This window comes from Capra hircus, chromosome 2 (assembly GCF_001704415.2).
Source record: "Capra hircus breed San Clemente chromosome 2, ASM170441v1, whole genome shotgun sequence".
Lineage (NCBI taxonomy): Eukaryota > Metazoa > Chordata > Mammalia > Artiodactyla > Bovidae > Capra > Capra hircus.
Genome location: NC_030809.1, coordinates 135,901,528 through 135,923,588, shown reverse-complemented (window position 1 = coordinate 135,923,588; position 22,061 = coordinate 135,901,528). Strand labels below are relative to the sequence as shown.

The window sequence follows — 22,061 nt, the reverse complement described above, 5'->3', positions numbered from 1 at the left end:
ACCAAAACCTGACAAAGATGCCACAAAAAAGAAAACTACAGGCCAATATCACGGATGAACATAGATGCAAAAATCCTTAACAAAATTCTAGTAATCAGAATCCAACAACACATTAAAAAGATCATACACCATGACCAAGTGGGCTTTATCCCAGGGATGCGAGGATTCTTCAATATCCGCAAATCAATCAATGTAATTCACCACATTAACAAACTGAAAAATAAAAGCCATATGATTATCTCAATAGACACAGAGAAGGCCTTTGACAAAATTTAACATCCATTTATGATAAAAACTCTCCAGAAAGCAGGAATAGAAGGAACATACCTCAACATAATAAAAGCTATATATGACAAACCTACAGCAAATATTATCCTCAATGGTGAAAAATTGAAAGCATTTCCCCTAAAGTCAGGAACAAGACAAGGGTGCCCACTCTCATTACTACTATTCAACATAGTTTGGGAAGTTTTGGCCACTGCAATCAGAGCAGGAAAAGAAATAAAAGGAATCCAAATTGGAAAAGAAGTAAAACTCTCACTGTTTGCAGATGACATGATCCTCTACATAGAAAACCCTAAAGACTCCACCAGAAAATAACTAGAGCTAATCAATGAATATAGTAAAGTTGTAGGATATAAAATCAACACACAGAAATCTCTTGCATTCCTATACACTAATAACAAGAAAATAGAAAGAGAAATTAAGGAAACAATTCCGTTCACCATTGCAAGGAAAAGAATAAAATACTTAGGAATATATCTACCTAAAGAAACTAAAGACCTATATATAGAAAACTATAAAACACTGATGAAAGAAATCAAAGAGGACACTAATAGATGGAGAAATATACCATGTTCATGGATCAGAAGAATCAATATAGTGAATATGAGTATACTACCCAAAGCAATTTATAGATTCAATGCAATCCCTATCAAGCTACCAGCAGTATTTTTCACAGAGCTAGAACAAATAATTTCACAATTTGTATGGAAATACAAAAAACCTCGAATAGTCAAAGCAATCTTGAGAAAGAAGAATGGAACTAGAGGAATCAACTTGCCTGACTTCAGGCTTTACTACAAAGCCACAGTCATCAAGATAGTATGGTACTGGCACAAAGACAGAAATATAGATCAATGGAACAAAATAGAAAGCCCAGAGATAAATCCATGCACCTATGGACATCTTATCTTCGACAAAGGAGCAAAAATACACAATGGATTAAAGACAATCTCTTTAACAAGTGGTGCTGGGGAAACTGGTCAACCACTTGTAAAAGAATGAAACTACATCACTTTCTAACACCATACGCAAAAATAAACTCTAAATGGATTAAAGACATAAACCTATGACCAGAAACTATAAAACTCCTAGAGGAGAACATAGGCAAAACACTCTCCGACATACATCACAGAAGGATCCTCTATGACCCACCTCCCAGAATATTGGAAATAAAAGCAAAAATATACAAATGGGACCTAATTAAACTTAAAAGCTTCTGTACAACAAAGGAAACTATAAGCAAGGTGAAAAGACAGCCTTCTGAATGGGAGAAAATAATAGCAAATGAAGCAACTGACAAACAACTAATCTCAAAAATATACAAGCAACTCCTGCAGCTCAATTCCAGAAAAATAAACGACCCAATCAAAAAATGGGCCAAAGAACTAAATAGACATTTCTCCAAAGAAGACATACAGATGGCTAACAAACACATGAAAAGATGCTCAACATCACTCATTATCAGAGAAATGCAAATCAAAACCACAATGAGGTACCACTTCATGCCAGTCAGGATGGCTGTATTCCAAAAGTCTACAAGCAATAAATGCTGGAGAGGGTATGGAGAAAAGGGAACCCTCTTACACTGTTGTTGGGAAAGAAAACTAGTACAACCACTATGGAGAACAGTGTGGAGATTCCTATAAACACTGGAAATAGAACTGCCTTGTGACCCAGCAATCTCACTGCTGGGCATACACACCAAAGAAACCAGAATTGAAAGAGACATGTGTACCCCAATGTTCATCGCAGCACTGTTTATAATAGCCAGGACATGGAAGCAACCTAGATGTTCATCTGCAGATGAATGGATAAGAAAGCTGTGGTACATACACACAATGGAGTATTACTCAGCCACTAAGAAGATTACATTTGAATCAGTTCTAATGAAGTGGATGAAACTGGAGCTGATGATACAGAGTGAAGTAAGCCAGAAAGGAAAACACCAATACAGTATACTAATGCATATATGTGGAATTTAGAAAGATGGTAACGATAACGCAGATGAGAGACAGCAAAAGAAATACAGATGTATAGAACAGTCTTTTGGACTCTGTGGGAGAGGGAGAGGGTGGGATGATTTGGGAGAATGACATTGAAACGTGTATAATATCATATATAAAATGAATCACCAGTCCAGGTTTGATGCATGATACTGGATGCTTGGAGCTACTGCACTAGGATGACCCAGAGGGATGGTGTGGGGAGGGAGGAGAGAGGGGGGTTCAGGATGGGGAACACGTGTATACCTGTGGCAGATTCATGTTAATGTATGGCAAAACCAATACAATATTGAAAAGTAATTAACCTCCAATTAAAATAAATAATTTTTGTAAAATAGCAAAAGAAAAACAACTAATAATGGATAAGGAAACTCACACGAGGTCAACAGCTGATTTTTTAGCAGAAGCTATGCAGTCCCAAAGAGAATGACCTGATATATTCAAAGTGATGAAAGTGAAAAACCACAACCAAAAATACTCTACCTGGCAAGGCTTTCATTCAGATCTGATGGAGAGATCAAATAATTTACAGAGAAGCAAAATCTAGAAGAGTTCAGCACCATCAAACCAGCTTTACAAGAATTATTTAAGGGACTTTTCTAAACAAAAAAGGAAAGGCCACAACTAGAAACATGAAAATTACTGAAGGATAAATCTCATTGGCAAAGGCAAATATACACAATGTAAGAGATCAACTACTTATAAAGATAGTTTAAAAGAAAAAGTAGTAAAATCATCAATGTCCACAATAAGTTAAAGGATACACAAAGCTAAAGGATATAAAATATTATGTCAAAATGTAAAAGTTTAGGGGGGAATAAAACTTCAGTGTTGTTAAAAACATTCAAGCTTAAGAGATTAATAACTTAAAGCAACCATGTATATATAGATAGATTGCTCCATATAAAACTCAAGTTCTAACGAAAAATCTACAATAGATACACAAAAAAGAGAAAAAACATGAACACCAAAGATAGTCATCAGATCAAAAGTAAAGAGAGTTTTAAAAAAGAAAAGAACAAAAAGAACCACAAAAATGACCCCAAAACAATTAATATCATAAAAGTGTAATAAGTACATGTCTATCAATAACTACTTAAAAGATAAATGCATTAAATATTCTAATCTAAGAATGTAAAAAGCCTGAATGTATATTAAAACAAGACCCATATATATTCTGCCTACCAGAGACTCATTTCTAAAGACACACACAGACTGAAAGGGAACAGGAAAAAAAATATCTTATGAAAATGGAAACAAAAAGAAAATCAAGGTAGGAAAACTTAAACAAAATAAACTTTAAGACAAAGAGCTGTCATAAAAGACAAAGAATGATATTACATAATGATCAAGGAATTAATCCAAGAAGAAAATGTAGCAATTGTAAATATATATGCATTCAACATCGGTTGCCTAAATACATACATCAAATATTAACAGATATACAGGGAGATACTGACAGTAACACAATAATACTAGAGAACATTAACACCCCACTTAGATCAATGGACAGACCATCCAGACAGATTATCAATAAGGAAATGCTGGCCTTAAACAACATATTAAACCAAATGGACTTAATAGATATCCATAGGACATTCCATCCCAAAGCACCAGAATATACATTCTTTTCAAGTGTACATGGGACTTTCTCCAGGATAGCTCACATGCTAGGTCACAAAACAATTTCAATAAATGTAAGAAGACTGAAATCATCTTCGCCAATCACAACTCTATGAGACTAGAAATCAACTACAAGGAGAAAAAGAACAAAAAACCTGCAAGAAATAAAACACATAGAAACTAACCAATATGTTACTAAATAAGCAATGGATCACTGAAAAAATCAAAGAGCAAATAAAAAAATACCTGGAGACAAATGAAAACAGAAACACAATGATCCAATATCCATGAGATGCAGCAAAAGCCATTCTAAGAGTGAAGTTTATAAAGAGAGATAGATGCCTACTTCAGTATAGCAGAAAAGTCCCAAATAAACAATATAAGCTTATGCTTAATGGAACTAGAAAAATATGAACAAAACCCAATGTTAGTAAAAGGAAGGAAATAATAAAGATCAATGCAGAAATAAATGAAATAAAACCAAAATAAGCCAATAAAAAGATCAATGAAATTAAGAACTGGTTCTTTGAAAAGATAAACAAAATTGACAAACCTTTAGCCAAACTTATCAAGAAAACAAAAAGACGGCCAAAGTCAATAAAATCAGAAATGAGAAAAGGAGAAGTGATAGAAATTCAGAAGATCATAAGAGATTACTACAATGAAATGAACAACCTAGAAGAAGTGGACAAATTCCTATAAGTGTACAATCTCCAAAGACTGAGTGAATAAGAAATATGAACAGATAAATTATCGGTAATGAAACTGATTTAATAATTTTTTAAAACTCCAAAAAAACAAAAGCCCATGACCAGATGGCTTCACAAGCTAATTCTACCAAACATTTAAGGGAGCATTAACATCTATCCTCTCAAACTATTCTTTAAAACTGCAGAGGAAGAAAACTTCTGGACTCTTTCTACAAGGCCAACATCACTCTGATACCAAAATTAGGCAATGATAGCTTTTAAAATTAAAATAAGAAAATTACAAGCCAATATCGCTAGTGAACAGAGATACAAAATCCTCAAAAAAATATTAACAAACCAAATTCAAAAATACATTAACAAAATTATGCATGATAATCAAGTGAGCATCCCAGGAATGCAAGGATGGAAAAATCAATCAAGATTATACATCACAAAAAACAAACTGAAGAATAAAAATTATATGACCATATCGATAGATGCAGGAAAAAGCTTTTGACAAAATTCAACATCTATTCATGATAAAAACTCTGAACAAAGTGAGTATGGAGGAAACATACATAAACATAGAAAAGGCCATATATGAAAAGTCCACAGCTAACATCTTTCTCAATGGTAAAAGCTGAGAGCATTACTTCTAACTTCAGGAACAAGACAAGGATGCCCTCTTTAACCTCTATTATTCAACACAATGTTGAAATTCATAGCTACAGCAACCAGGCAAGAAAAAATTTTTAATGCAAATAGAAAATGTAGAAAGAAAACTGTCACTGTAGAAGACATGATACTGTAAATAGAAAATCCTAAATATGACATCAAAACTCTACTGGAACTTATCAATGAATTTGATAAAGTGGCAAGATATAAAATTAATACATAGGAATCTGTTCATTTCTATATACTAACAACAAACTATAAAGGTAGAGTGCTGAATAATTTATGCTTCTGAACTGTGGTGGTAGAGAAACTCTTGAGAGTTCCTTGGACAGCAAGGAGATTCAACCAGTCAATCCTAAAGGAAATCAACCCTGAATATTCATTGGAAGACTGATGCTAAAGCTGAAGCTCCAATACTTTGGCCACCTAATGTAAAGAGCCTACTCACTGGAAAAAATCCTTATGCTTGGAAAGACTGAAGGCAAAAGGAGAAGAGGGTGGAATAAGATGAGATGGTTGGATGGCCATTGATCATCAACTCAATGGATAAGAGTTTGAGCAAACTCAGGGAAATAGTGAACGACAGGGAAGCCTGGTGTGCTGTAGCCCATGGGGTCACAAAAAGTCAGACACAGCTTAGTGACTGAACAATGACCAACAACAAACTATCAGAAAGAGAAAACAAGAAAACAATACCATTTACAATTGCATCAAAAAGAATAAAACATCTAGGAATGACTCTAGCCAAGAAGGTAAAAGACCCACACTTATTAATGAAAGATATTCAAGATGACACAAACAAATGGAAAGATATATTGTACTTATGGATTGGAAGAATTAATATTGCTAAAATGACCCAAGTATTAATGTAAATATTACCCAAGGCAATCTACAGATGCAATGTAAGACCTATCAAAATGCCAATAGTATTTCCCATAGAATCCCATCTAAAATTTGGATGGAAACATAAAAACCCCTCAATAGCCAAAACAAACTTTAAAAAAAGCAAAACTGGTGTATCACACTTCTTGGCTTCAAACTATACTACAAACCTACAAAAATCAAAACAGCATGGTACTAGCACGCACACACACACACACACACACACACACAAAAGATACATAGCTCAATCAAACAGAAGAAATGAAAAGCTCAGAAATGAACCCACACTCAAATGGGCAATTAATCTATTATAAAAGAGGCAAGGGTATACAATGGGGAAAAGATAACCTCTTCAATAAATAATAGTGGCAAAACTGTACCTCTACAAGCAAAAAAAAAAATCAAACTAGACTACTTCCTCATACCTAGTACAAAAACAACAACAACAAAAAAAACTTAAAATGAATTAAAGACTAAATGCAGGGTCTGAAATCATAAAATTATAGAAGAAAACATAGGCAGTATGCTCACTGACATCTGTCTTGGCAATATTTTGGGGGATATGTCTTCTCAGACAAGGGAAACAAAGTAAAAATAAATGTACACATCAAAGCTTTTGCACAGTGAAAGAATCTATCAACAAAACAAAAAGGCCACCTACTTAATGGGAGAAGATATTTGCAAATGATACATCCAAAAAGGAGTTAATATCCAAAATATAAAAAGAATTCACACAGCTCAACATCAAAACACCAAACAATCTGATTGAAAAATGAGCAGAGTACCTGAATAGATAATTTTCCAAAGAAGATATACAGATGCCCAACAGACATGTGAAAAGATGCTCAACATCATGCATCATCAGGGAAATGCAAGTCAAAACCACAAAATGAGATATCATCTCAGGCTTGTCAGAATGGCTGTCATCAAAAGTCTACAAATATCAATTGTTGGTAAGGATGTGGAGAAAAGGGAACCCTCATACACTGTTGGTGGGAATGTAAAATGATGGAGCCATTATGAAAAACAGTATGGAATATGCTTTATTAAACTAAACTAAAAATGTGTGTGTGTGTGTGTGTGTGTGTGTGTGTGCATGTGCACTCAGTTGTGTCCAACTGTCTGCAGTCCAATGGACTGTATCCCACCAGGTTCCTCTGTCCATGGAATTTTACAGAAAAGAGTACCGGAGTGGGTTGCCATTTCCTGTCCCAGGGGATCTTCCTGACCCAGGGATCAAACTCATGTCTCTTGTGTCTTCTGTGTTGGCGAGCAGATTCATCCACTTTTGTGACAGGCAACCTTTGTCTGCCATGCCCTCAATAATCTACTCCAGGTATTCACGTCCGTGTGTGACCCCATCCCCTACATTGTGGGTACAACCTAGTGACTCATCCTAACAAACTGAACACAGTAAGAGTGATGGGGAGTTACTTCTATGATTAGGTTACAAAGGACTGTCTCTCATGCTAGCCTTGATGGAGCAGGCCACCTGGCAAGGGACTGAGACTTAGACCTTAGACCATCTGCCCAGGAAGAACTAAGTCCAGCCAACAATGATGAGTTTGGAAGCAGACCCTACCCACTTGAACGACAGTCAGCCTCTGCTGACAACTTGTTCTCAGCCTGTGAAAGACCCTTAGGTGGAGGATCCAGCTAAGCAATGCTGATTTCTGACTAACAAAACTGTAAGGAAACAAACATGTGTCATTTTAAGATGCTGAATTTTGGAATATGTAAACCCAGTTTCGATTCCTTGGTCGGGGACATCCCCAGGAGAAGGGAATGGCAACCCACTCCAGTATTCTTGCCTGGAGAATTCCGTGGGCAGAGAAGCCTGGCGGGCTATAGTTCATGGGGTTGCAAAGAGTCAGACACGACTGAGTGACTAACACGTTATCTGACACTAGATAACTAACACACTCTTCTTTCCTGTGTATCTATATCCTAATTTTAGTAGCTCTAAGAAAAACTAACCAGTTTGTACACAGTTGATGAGGCCAATCTGATTTCTATCTTTATTACCTTTTGGATTTACATTAGCCACATTTTAGAAACAGCATTCATTCAAAACAGGCCAGGAAAATGATCTAGTGCTGGAAAGAGTCTTGCAGAATGCCTGGAAATTTTTCCCACAAAAAAATGTAAGGGAACTATGTTCATGGAAATCCAGTATTTGTGAATTCCACATTTATAAGGTAAAACTGTTTTAAACTCACCACCGTTCCTTGAGGCATGAGCCAAAATCCTGGTCCACAGGAGCCCCATTGTGGTAGGGGCTCAGGGAATCTGCCTTGCCAACTCCTTGCTGTGGCCTGTGGTTGCTGGTGTTGAGTTCCACCAACCCTGACCCTCCCAGGCCAGCACTCGTGGGAGCAGATGTCTGATGTAGCTCCATCTCCAGCATGCCAGAGGTCAGCCTGCCATCTTTGTTCTCTAGGTGCATGTTTCCGTTGCCACTCTTCTCACTGGGGTCAAACAGAAAGAAACTGCTGTTGATAAAAAGCAAACTGGGAATATCATTTGCACCTTGAGGAATTTATACTACTGAATGGTATAGTAAAAATACTTCTTATAACAAGGACTTTATCATGTTTCAGCATTCTAATATCTAATATTATATTCCAATGTATGCTCATCTCCAAGGATGAATATTTTAGCATATTTCACACTAGCAGTGACCTAACTATTCAACAACAAAGTATTAATTAGGGTAAATTGTGATACTTTCACAGTATAAAACACTATTTAAAAATAAACATCCTCTAAAGATATTGATAATGGGAAATGTTTAAAATGTGGTAAACACCATTGGTACAATGGTATATATCTCTTGCAATAAATATGTTGCAGAGAGGAAGCCAATTCTGACTCCACGTTGGAAATTTTCTTTGACTTGCTTTTCATTGCTTTTGTTATTATAATCATAAATAATGGTTTGCCTCAAAGAACCCTGCCTGACTGTAAACTGAAGTGCCTTTGTTCAGCTCATGAGAGACAATCTGTCCCTGCCCAACTGTGAATAGATTAACACACCCCTCCCTCTCCCCTAAGCATGGGTGGCTGTGACCGGTGCACTCAGCGCAGCTGAGAGGAGCTACCCCACGTCCGAGGTCAGGGGCAGAAGCCAGGATGACCCCATGCCTGAAGGGCAGTGGCCAAGAGGAGTTACCCCATGCCCGAGGTCAGGGGCGGCGGCCAGGAGGAACAACCCCACATCCAAGGAGCGGTGACCACGTGGGCGCAGGAGGGCCTAGAGGAGCTATCCCATGTTGAAGGTCAGGAAGGGCGGCAGTGAGGAGATACCCTTAGTCCAGGGTAAGGAGCAGCAGCTGCGCTTTGCTGGAGCAGCCATGAAGAGATACCCCACGCCCAAGGTAAGAGAAACCCAAGTAAGATGGTAAGTGTTGCAAGAGGGCATCAGAGGGCAGACACACTGAAACCATACTCACAGAAAACTAGTCAATCTAATCACACTAGGACCACAGCCTTGTCTAACTCAATGAAACTAAGCCATGCCAACGGGGCAACCCAAGACAGAGGGGTCATGGTGGAGAGGTCTGACAGAATGTGGTCTACTGGAGAAGGGAATGGCAAGCCACTTCAGTATTCTTGCCTTGAGAACCTCATGAACAGTATGAAAAGGCAAAATGATAGGATACCGAAAGAGAAACTCCCCAGGTCAGTAGGTGCCCAATATGCTACTGGAGATCAGTGGAGAAATAACCCCAGAAAGAATGAAGGGATGGAGCCAAAGCAAAAACAATACCCAGCTGTGGGTGTGACTGGTGATAGAAGCAAGATCCGATGCTGTAAAGAGCAATATTGCATAGGAACCTGGAATGCGAGGTCCATGAATCAAGGCAAATAGGAAGTGGTCAAACAAGAGATGGCAAGAGTGAACGTCGACATTCTAGGAATCAGTGAACTAAAATGGACTGGAATGGGTGAATTTAACTCAGATGACCATTATATCTACTACTGTGGGCAGGAATCCCTCAGAAGAAATGGAGTAGTCAGCATGGTCAACAAAAGAGTCCAAAATGCAGTACTTGGATGCAATCACAAAAAAGACAGAATGATCTCTGTTCGTTTCCAAGGCAAACCATTCAATTTCACAGTAATCCAAGTCTATAGCCCAACAAGTAATGCTGAAGAAGCTGAAGTTAACTGGTTCTATGAAGACCTACAAGACCTTTTAGAACTAACACCCAAAAAAGATGTCCTTTTCATTATAGCGGACTGGAATGCAAAAGTAGGAAGTCAAGAAACACCTGGAGTAACAGGCAAATTTGGCCTTGGAATACAGAATGAATCAGGGCAAAGAATAATAGAGTTTTGCCAAGAAAATGCACTGGTCATAGCAAACACCCTCTTCCAACAACACAAGAGAAGACTCTACACATGGATATCACCAGATGGTCAACACCAAAATCAGATTGATTATATTCTTTGCAGCCAAAGATGGAGAAGCTCTATACAGTCAACAAAAACAAGACCAGGAGCTGACTGTGGCTCAGATCATGAACTCCTTATTACCAAATTCAGACTGAAATTGAAGAAAGTAGGGAAAACCGCTAGACCATTCAGGTATGACCTAAATCAAATCCTTTATGATTATACAGTGGAAGTGAGAAATAGATTTAAGGGCCTGGATCTGATAGATAGAGTGCCTGATGAACTATGGAATGAGGTTTGTGACATTGTACAGGAGACAGGGATTAACTCATGTACACCTGTGGCTGATTCATGTCAATGTATGGCAAAACCAATACAGTATTGTAAAGCAAAATAAATTTAAAAAAAAAATTTTTAATGTGAAAAAAAAGAAATGCAAAAAAGCAAAATGGCTGTCTGGGAAGGCCTTACAAATAGCTGTGTATAGAAGAGAGGTGAAAAACAAAGGTGAAAAGGAAAGATATAAGCATCTGAATGCAGAGTTCCAAAGAATAGAAAGAAGAGATAAGAAAGCCTTCTGGAGTCAATGCAGAGAAATAGAGGAAAAGAACAGAATGGGTAAGACTAGAGATCTCTACAAGAAAATTAGAGATACCAAGGGAACATTTCATGCAAAGACGGGCTCTATAAAGGACAGAAATGGTATGGACCTAACAGAAGCAGAAGATATTAAGAAGAGGTGGCAAGAATACACAGAAGAACTTACAAAAAATATCTTCATGACCCAGATAATCATGATGGTGTGATCACTCACCTAGAGCCAGACACCCTGGAATGTGAAGTCAAGTGGGCCTTAGAAAGCATCACTACGAACAAAGCTAGTGGAGGTGATGGAATTCCAGTGGAGCTATTTCAAATCCTGAAAGATGATGCTGTGAAAGTGCTGCACTCAATATGCCAGCAAATTGGGAAAACTCAGCAGTGGCCACAGGACTGGAAAAGGTTAGTTTTCATTCCAATCCCAAAGAAAGGTAATACCAAAGAATGCTCAAACTACCGCATAATTGCACTCATCTCACATGCTAGTAAAGTAATGCTCAAAATCCTCCAAGCCAGGCTTCAGCAATACATGAACCATGAATTTCATGATGTTCAAGCTGGCTTTAGAAAAGGCAGAGGAACCAGAGATCAAATGGCCAACATCCGCTGGATCGTGGAAAATGCAAGAGAGTTCCAGAAAAACATCTATTTCTGCTTTATTGACCATGCCAAAGCCTTTGACTGTGTGGATCACAATAAACTGTGGAAAATTCTGAAAGAGATGGGAATACCAGACCACATGACCTGCCTCTTGAGAAATCTGTGTGCAGGCCATGAAGCAACAGTTAGAACTGGACATGGAACAACAGACTGGTTCCAAATAGGAAAAGGAGTACATCAAGGCTGTATATTGTCACCCCACTTATTTAACTTATATGCAGACTACATCATGAGAAACGCTGGACTGGAAGAAACACAAGCTGGAATCAAGATTGCCGGGAGAAATATCAATCATCTCAGATATGAAGATGACACCACCCTTATGGCAGAAAGTAAAGAGGAACAAAAAAGCCTCTTGATGAAAGTGAAAGAGGAGAGTGAAAAAGTTGGCTTAAAGCTCAACATTCAGAAAACGAAGATCATGGCATCTGGTCCCATCACTTCATGGGAAATGGATGAGGAAACAGTGGAAACAGTGTCAGACTTTATTTTAGGGGGCTCCAAAATCACTGCAAATGGTGATTGCAGCCATGAAATTAAAAGACGTTTACTCCTTGGAAGAAAAGTTATGACCAACCTAGATAGTATATTCAAAAGCAGAGACATTACTTTGCCGACTAAGGTCCATCTGGTCAAGGCTATGTTTTTTCCTGTGGTCATGTATGGATGTGAGAGTTGGACTGTGAAGAAGGCTGAGCGCTGAAGAATTGATGCTTTTGAACTGTGGTGCTGGAGAAGACTCTTGACAGTCCCTTGGACTGCAAGGAGATCCAACCAGTCCATTCTGAAGGAGATCAGCCCTGGGATTTCTTTGGAAGGAATGATGCTAAAACTGAAACTCCAGTACTTTGGCCACCTCATGCGAAGAGTTGACTCATTGGAAAAGACTCTGATGCTGGGAGGGATTGGGGGCAGGAGGAGAAGGGGACGAAAGAGGATGAGATGGCTGGATGGCATCCCTGACTTGATGGACATGAGTCTGAGTGAACTCCGGGAGTTGGAGATGGACAGGGAAGCCTGGCGTGCCGCGATTCATGGGGTCGCAAAGAGCTGGACACAATTGAGCGACTGAACTGAACTGAACTGAACACCTCTCCCCTAGCGATGTTTTGTAAGATTGAATACCCTTTCACTTTACTTCCCCACTGCCTTTCCCTCTTTATTCTGCCTTTCAACTTTATTTCCTCATTGCTTCTTTCTCTCTGACTCTACAAAAGAACCTGGCACCCAGACCCCAAGTTGGTTATTTTGAGTCACGAGCCTGCCATATTCCCAGTCAGCTGGCTCCCTGAATAAAGTGTCTTCCTTGTCTTAACATCTTGCTTGTAATTACTGGCCCATCATGCGGCAAGCAGAGGGAGCTTGGACTTGGTAAAACCTAGAATATACACTCCAGTACTCTTACCTGGAAAATCCCATGGACGGAGGAGCCTGGTAGGCTGCAGTTCATGGGGTAACTGAGGGTCAGACATGACTGAGCGACTTCCCTTTCACTTTTCACTTTCATGCATTGGAGAAGGAAATGGCAACCCACTCCAGTGTTCTTGCCTGGAGAATCTCAGGGACGGGGGAGCCTGGTGGGCTGCCGTCTATGGGGTCACACAGAGTCAGACACGACTGAAGCGACTCAGCAGCAGCAGCAGCAGCAAAATATACATAGAACAGAAGACCAGAAGGTCATAGCCTCCAAAGTATGGCTACTTCTGTGTGATAGAGATACAGATGATTAGGGCTTTCTTCTTTGTCTTCATCTAGGATGGGACTTTAACAATTTTCCCATCTAGCAAATTAATACTCTTGCAGTAAGAAAACAATAATTAAGTATGAAATAGAAGGTCTCCAGGTTAGAAATTTATAGCGACCCTTCTGCTTGCATTCTTGAGTTAAGACACAGGTGGGCTTCAGTTGAGGAATTTACAATTAGCCAGCCTCCTCTTTGCATTTCTTGAGATAAGAGATAGATGGTCTCCAGTTGTGGATGTTAGAGCCAGCAGAAGAAACAGGGTAAATAGCCAGTCTTACCTCAAGGGAATAATCATGGCAAGGACAACCCTGTCTGATAAGGGAGACACTGCACATGTAAAAGGCTCCTAGGAGTCAAAAGTCAGAGGATTAATTCCAGGCCAAAATGAGTCTTGCTCCTCCCAGAAGCCTTCACTTCGAGACCCATCTTGGCTAGGGTGTGCATGCACACCCCAGGGGAGAGTCCTTCGACAAATTAACCAAGGGGAACAAAGCAAGGTGATTGGCCTGAGTGAAGACAAAGACCTGGAGAACTGCCTGTTTATAAAGGATTCAAATTTCTCAAAGGTGTGACTCTTTTGAGTTTGCCCATGCACATTTCCTCATTTACTTTTCTTTTCAATAAACTTTTTACTTTACTCTTTATCTTCTGCCTCCTCACCTGAATTAGTTCTTGACTGGGCAGGCAAGACTAGGGACCTTAGCCCTAACTGCTGGCTCCTGTGGTCCAGTGGTAAGGACTCCCAGACTAGGAAACTAAGACCCTGCTTCCAGCTACCACTTGCTGCTTCTTGCTGCAAGCTGCTGCTTACTGCTACACGCATCTGGAATCAATAATTCCTACTATAAAAATGAGAAAAATCACTATACTTGCAAGGTTATGGTGTCTTACTTTGGGGATTATGTTTTAACCTTTTATCATTCTACTTGTTTATATAATAGTTGGCAGCATCCCTCAATCCCACAATTACCTGTGGTTAGAAGCAGAATTGTTTGCTATCAAAGGTTGCTCTTGTCAACTACAAATTGGTACTTGCCTGTCCACTACAAATCGGCACTTGCTGAGAACATTTGCTAGCGACTGAACAAGGCATTTGTCATCTGCCTCTGCAGAGATTGAACCCTGTAGCTTTTGACCTTCAACACCCCCTGAGAGAGTTCAGGGTGGAGTGAGGCACTCTGTGTTCCAGGGGATCTGGTAGAATAGGTATTTAGAAAATTAGTTATTTTCAGGAACGGATTTCATGATCCCAATCCTTGTATCTCTTCATAGCTAGAAAATCACTAAATCCCTTCACAGGGAACATCAGCTCCTCATTGATAGGGCCCACATGGGGTCTCATTGATAAGATGGCTTGTTATGTAGACCTCACAAACAAAGAATAAATCACAGTGATCTGTGAGACTGACCAAATTGCCCAAATGGCATGCTGTTATCTCACTGGCTCCTATCTTCTCAAAGCTGTGAGACCGCCAGATTCCAGACTTCCAGCTACATGACCATCCCTTCAGAGAATTTTTTCGTTGGTGGGGTATAAGAAGGACTCCATCACATCAAAAAGGAGAATGCTGGCTCTCCTTAAGGACCAGTCACCTGCTCTTTTCCCTCTAATAAACCTCCCTTTTCTTGCCTGACTGCCCAGCTTGCTTGCTCTCTTTCCTGTGCACTCATCTTATACTCGGAACTAACAGAAACCTTTTGTAAAGTAAGCACTTGGTGGTGGTGGTGGTGGTGGTTTAGTCACTAAGTCATGTCCAACTCTTGCAACCCCATGAGTAGCCTGCCAGGCTCCTCCGTCCATGGTATTCTCCAGGCAAGAATACTGGAGTGGATCGCCATTTCCTTCTCTAATAAATGGAGCTTACTGGCATTGACCTCACTGGGCCATTAAGGGGCTCAAGAGAGACAAAGACTCCTAAAGTTCTCAACACAAGGCTTGGTACCCAGAAAGTTTTCTACACAGAATAAGTTCACTGTGAGCAATGACCAGGAACACTCCTTGGGGCCTGCAGGGTTCCCTGAGAGAAAGGAGCAGAGTGCCCACCTCCCTTGTCTGACAGAGGGCCAGAAAACACTGGCGTACACGTTCCCTTTGAGAAAGTGAATTCTGTCTTCACCAAAATCTTATATACTGACCTTCCCTGACTGCCTCTTTGGAGCAGTCTCTCAGAGCTCTCCGAGTTTTTGTCTCCTGGGCTGTAGTTCTCTTTCTGCTCCAAATAAAACTTAACTTGCAGCTCTCAAATTATGCATATTTTTAATTGACACTTTGAAGCCAAAATCACTGTGAGCTATTGTTGAATAGGATTTGCAGCACTGGGAAGCAATGTACACACCTGTAGGTGGAATGAGAGCAATTCATGGGTCCACCACTCCTTGTCACTCAATTCACAGAGGCTTGCAATGCCCTATGATCACAAATTCTGGAGGACCCAGGATGTGTGGGAGTTCCAAGCAAGTATAAAGTAAGTGTGCTTTGTCTAAAACTGAGTAAGTGGAGTGTTGACAGCCCAAGAGTCCATACATTCTGGTGGAACAAAAATTTACAAGTACAGAAAGGCAACAACTTTTGAAGAAACCCAAATAACCATGGAAGTTTTAGTATCTTCTTATTGCTATTATTTCCCTGCTTTCACCCACTATTTACATTGACAAGATGACTTACTCATCAGTAAGCAGAAGTCAGAAAATGTTGATAGAATGTACTTGTAGCAAAAGGCAAAATAAAAATGTTAGAGTTAGTTTGACACAATGTTTCCTTGTCTGGTAAAAACAAACTCCATATGCACATTAAAGTCAGAAAATACAAATTATGCAACTTTTGTGATTCCCTCTACAAGTTAAATACTCTCACATTTGTATTTTAAACTGATGCTGTACAATATAAAGATGAACAATAAAATTTATGCTAAAAATTTACGTTTAATTTTTCTTTAGAATCATAATACCAAGTAGCAATTTAATACACCATGAAAAATTGACAGACTATGAAAGAAAAGAAAATCTGTATATTTTAATAATATTAATGGCATTTTTTCCCATTGTTTGAACAAGGGGCCCACATTTCATTACACACTGGGTCTCATTTGCTCCCCTTCAGAGAATTATCCTCTTAGCTCTCCACTGCCTTCTTCTTTCCTCCCTAAAGTACTCCAGGTGCCACTGCAATACAGCACCCACCCTTACCTCATGGCTACTGTCTTCCCGGCATGTCTCTTCATTTTTTGAAGGTCTGAGACCTAGCTGTGATCACTGTCTCTCACTCTCTCTTCCACCACGTCCCCTCCATGACTACACTTGCTGCTATTTTTTGGCTTAACCATCCACTTCCTGGACTCTCAGCTACTTAAGTGCTTCACCAGCAGGAAAATTACCTGCTCCCACATCAGCCAACACCACCACGTTCTCATTCCCCTTTCCCAACTGAGCTTTTGTGGTCCAGCAAACACCCTCCTTTTACTTGCTTTCTCTTGTATTCTGTCAAGCTCGCCTGTTATATGAGTTTTCTATTACTGCTTAATAAATTACCATAATAATAGTAGCTCAAAGCAACACACATTTATAATCTCAGCATCTCAGTGAGTCAGGGACAAGGCTTAGTTCAATCTTCTGCCTTGGAACTCAAGAGTCATTCAGTTAGGAATCAGCTTCCAAGATCACTCAGTGTTGGCAGAATTCACTTCCTGGTAGCTATAAGACTGAGGACCTAGCTTCTTGCTGGCTATTGACTGGAGGCCACATTTACTTCCCACAGGCTTCCTACAGCCATGGAGTAACAGCCCATCCATCACCTCTGCCATATTCCACTGCTTGGAATCCAGTTATAGGTCAAGGGCAAGGGGTCATCACACATGAGTGTGAACACCAGGCAGTGGGGATCATGGAGGTCATCCCAGAGTCTATCTGCCACCCATGGCAAGACCTCAAACCTGGCTCACCCACCTTGAGCCACCAGTTAAATGGCTGAATGTGGCCATAGAGAACCCTGGGTCCTGCTGTTGGTCTCATCTGACCTCCGCATGCAGGATTCTCAATGGGCTCAGCACTTCCCAGCAATCTTAATGCATCTCCCAAGGCAATTTTCACTCCTGTTCTCCTCTATCTCCTTCCTCAAACCCATATATATCTTCCCATTTTTCCAGTCTCAGCCACTGACTTTGTCTCATCCTTTCCTCACTGAGGGAGTCAGCCAGGATCCAATAAGGAAACCTGTTCTGTGTACATAAACACAGAAGCTGGTTTCATAGGAGGTGGACATGCTGAAAAGCTAACCAGAGGCCAGAGATTAGCACCAGCAGGAGACCTCCACCACCATGGCTGAGAGACAGAGGGAGAAGATGAATGCAGGAACCATGGAGGGGAGGCTTTCTGGTAGGAGCTGGAGCCCCAGGAGAGATGCCTCCTAAAGCAGGGTGGCACAAAGCAAAGTACTGGCCTGTCCTTTCTTCCCTTCCCCAATCCCTCAACAGACTATCTTATTGGCCAAACTCAGCAAAAAGTTGCTGACCACAGAGCCTGAGCCAGAGCCAGACACTGAGATTCAGGGAAGAACACAGCAAGGGCAAGGAATGTCTCCAAGAGAAAAAAGTTCCACACTGACAAAATGAAGCAATTAGAATAAAGTACCCAGCCTTCCAAGGACATGCCTGCCTGCAGCCTTACCAGGTGCCCTGGAGACCTCCCACTCTCACCTGCTTCAATTGCTTTGTTACAATTCTATTCCTTGTCTCCTGAATCATTCAGGCCAGCATACAAACATATTGTCAGCACTAAAAAATTACATCTGAGGATTTGTGCTTCCAGGAACACAGAGTAGAACTATTTTTCTCTCTTCTTCCTATGAAGTACAAATAAAAATCTGACATTTTATATAAAACAATTTGCTAAGAAGTTGTTCTTATTTCAGTAAGAAACTCTGAAAGGTGGGCAGAAGAGGGCAAACAGGTTAGTTAGGGGCCCGGGAAATGACACAGCAGTGAGACTGTGTCCTTGGATTTTTATCATGTCTCATATATCCCAGGCAAGGTGCTGAAGAAGTCAGCAACCTAGAAATACCAACAGATGTAGATCCAAAAAAAGCGCTAAGAAAAGCCTGTCCTCTCTAGCCAAAGAAACATGAATGCAGCAGCCTAGTAGGTCAGAAAGCTTTTAGACAATAACTACTGCAGCCAAACACTGCAAACCAACATTCAATGAGACAGCAAAGGCCAAGTGGTAAACCTAAACTCCCACCCTCACCAGGCTGTAATAAACGGACCAGTCTCCCATCCCCACTGGAGTGGTGTCTAAGAAAGCACATAGGGAGATGGCACATTCATCTGTCCTGGGTATTAGGAAGTCCAACCTCTTCCGTATACATGCCCCCTCATGTAGGTGGAGACCATGAATGGGGAACCTGAACTTCAGTCCCACCTTGCAATAAGGGAAACTCTTTGCCCTTGTTATTGCAGTGTCAGAGGAGGCCAAGTGGAGAGTCAGAACTTTCACCACTGCAATAACGAGGCCACCTCACAACTGTGTCCCTGGAGGCCACATGTGGAGCAATAATGAGGTGGCCTAATCCATCCCAGCTAAGAAGGTATCAGCAGGGGCTCAGTAGGGAGCTCCCACACCACCATCCAGAAATATCAGGGAATCCTTCCCTACCTTGATACCAAGGTAGGCTAACTGGGGAACTTGGATTTCTAATCTTACCTGGCAGGAATGAGGCAGTACCAGCCCTTCTGCTGAAGTGATATCAGAGGAAACCAGCTAATCAGAAGGTTTAAATAGGAATTGGAGCTTCATAATACTCAAACTGAGCAAGTTTCTGTCAAAATCACCTGTCACAGTGACAACCAAGAAAATATCAACTTGAAAGAAAATAGATGATAATACCAAGATGATGAACAGGGACACCTGGTGTGCTGCAATCCATGGAGTCCTAAAGAGTTGGACATGACTAAGCAACTGAACTGAACTGAACCAAGATGATAGGGATGTTGAAATTATCTGACAATGATTTTTAAGACAACCAAAATGCAAAATGAAAATGTTTCAAAAGGCAATAACAGACACAATTGGAACAAATTAAAAAATAGAAAATCTCAGCAAAGAAATAGAAAACCTCAACAAAGAAAAGCCAAATGGAACTAAAAAGCACAATAGCAAAACTTAAAAATTCAATAGATGGGTTCAAGAGCAAAGTGGAGGAAAGAGAAAAGAACAACTGAACTGGGAGTTAGAACAATAGAAATTATCTAATACAAACAACAGGAAAAAAAAATTAACAGACCCTCAGACCTGTGGGTCTATGACAAAAGGTATAATCTTCATGTAATCAAAATTCCAGAAGGAAATGAGAAATACTATGTAGCTGAAAAAGTATTTGAAGAAATAAAGGCTGACAAGGCTTCTTCCAGCCATGTGGGTCCTGTAAAGCCTCCTCTGGCCTCGTGGGTCCTGGCAGCCCAAGTGCCACTCCAGAAGGGGCTCCTCTGGCCAAGGGTCCAGCTGGGCCGAGGGCCATCCCCCTCAAAGTCTTCCTCCACCTGCACCAGCCTGTGTGGGTATGTTTTTGAAGGCTTATGCCCTGCTGGTCTCCATGGACACGTGTGATCTGGACCAGCTCCAGGAACAGACACTAGTGAGAGGAACACACAAGAGGTTGGTCTCACACAGTGGGCCCAGAAACCACTTAGAGTAGTTTCTACTACTGGGAAGGTGTGGGTAGACTGCAGCTCACCACAGGGGCAAGGACACTGACAAGAGGAGGTACCAGGAAATTTTTAATGGCAAGAGTTTGACATTTTATTAAGAAACATCCTTTTATTTTAAGTGGTAGTATAAAAATTGTGTATATAATGTAGATTTGTATAGGTATACATACACATAAATGCTCACACAAAACTTGCTCATCAGAATCAAACCCTATTTTGTTAAAATCCTAAATAAAAAAGAGAAGTATATTTGTTATCCTAAAACATACTGTATATAAAGCTGTCAGACAACTTGTAAAACTGAAATTGTTTCAAGAAGAAGGTAGGCACCCCACCTATCCTTTCTCTGGCCTAACACAAATGGTCTTGGCAGAAGGACAATACACAGGGCAAAGCCAGAGAAGGAAGCTGCTATCATTACTATTGACAGAGCAAGATACCTGAAACCAGTGAGGAAGCACAGGATATAGATTATGAGAAAATATGTGGTAGGGAAGGAGGGGAATAGAAAGAGGAAAAACAAGGTCCATAAATTAGAAATGACCTACTGATTAAGTTCCAGTGCCTGGAAAAGACTCAGTGAAATAAGAACAAAGGAGTCACAGAAGCAGAAGTAGTTAGAGGGGAAGAGGAAGCAAGAGAGACAGGGAATCACAATTTCCTGCCATTAAGAAGCCAAATTGCTGTGTAGTAAGAGTCTAGAGTTTACGGATATCACCTCACCTCCTAATATTGGAGGGGCTTGCAAAAAAAAAAAAAGCAGCACCAGAGGTTCAAAGCTACTAAAGTTGAACTCACATGTTTTTGCTCCTGGTCTCTTGGTAAATATACTGGCACAGGAAATAGAGTACTAACTCAGAAGGGGAAAATATCACATAAAATGGAAATAGATAAGAGTTTAGAGCAGCACATAGGTGTTCTTGATATATATTCCATTCTAAAGTTCCTTTTTTGGCCATACAGAGATGTCTACACAAGGAGTAGAGAACAGGAGGCCATTCCCCAGAAAATCTGGATGAAAACCAATTCCCACTCGAAATTAAACTTCTGGGAATGGTTCTCTTGGTAACCATGTCAGGGGTCAGGCCTGTGGTTTTATGGAGGAATCACCAAGTACAAGCTGTTGGACTAACAGAGAACTTCATATGCCAGTGAATATTTATCAGTGTGAGGTCCCGTGGAGATCCTCATGTAGGCACCAAGACCTGACTCCACCCACCTGCTTGCAAATTCCAGTTTTGGACACTTCAGACAAAACAACCTATAAGACAGAAGCACAGCCTCATCCATCAAGAAAAATGAGACAGCAAAAACTATGTTACATAAAAAGGAGCAAGGTAGAACACCTACAAAATAAAATAAGTGAGGAGAAGATAGGCAACCTATCGGAAAAAATATTCAGAATAATGATAGTATAGATGATCCAAAATATCAGAAATAGAATGGAGGCACAGATGCAGAAAATACAAGAAATTTTAACAAGGACCTAGAAAAACTAAAGAGCAAACAGTGATAAACAGCACAATAAATAAAATTAAAATACACAAAATTACCTTAAATGTAAATGGATTAAACGTTCCAACCAAAAGACACAGACTGGCTTAATGTACACAAAAACAAGGCCCACATATATGCTTTCTGCAAGAAACTCATTTGAAACCCAGAGACATATACAAACTGAAAGTGAGGGGACAGAAAAAGATTCTGTGGAAATCAAAAGAAAGCTGGAGTAGTAATACTCATATCAAATAAATGAGACTTTAAAATAAAAACCATTAAAAGAGAGTAATGATCAAGGGATCAA

At 40.1% G+C, this 22,061-nt stretch overlaps 1 protein-coding gene across 1 annotated transcript in view; it reads right to left on the bottom strand.

Annotated features, from left to right (window-relative positions):
- Positions 1-22,061, bottom strand: part of OCA2 (OCA2 melanosomal transmembrane protein) — a 358,392-nt gene that overhangs the window by 293,636 nt on the left and 42,695 nt on the right. The window contains exon 2 of the mRNA XM_005675804.2: positions 8,377-8,625. Coding sequence (XP_005675861.2) covers positions 8,377-8,603 — 227 coding nt within the window. The 5' untranslated portion in view covers positions 8,604-8,625. The remainder of the gene's footprint in view (positions 1-8,376; positions 8,626-22,061) is intronic.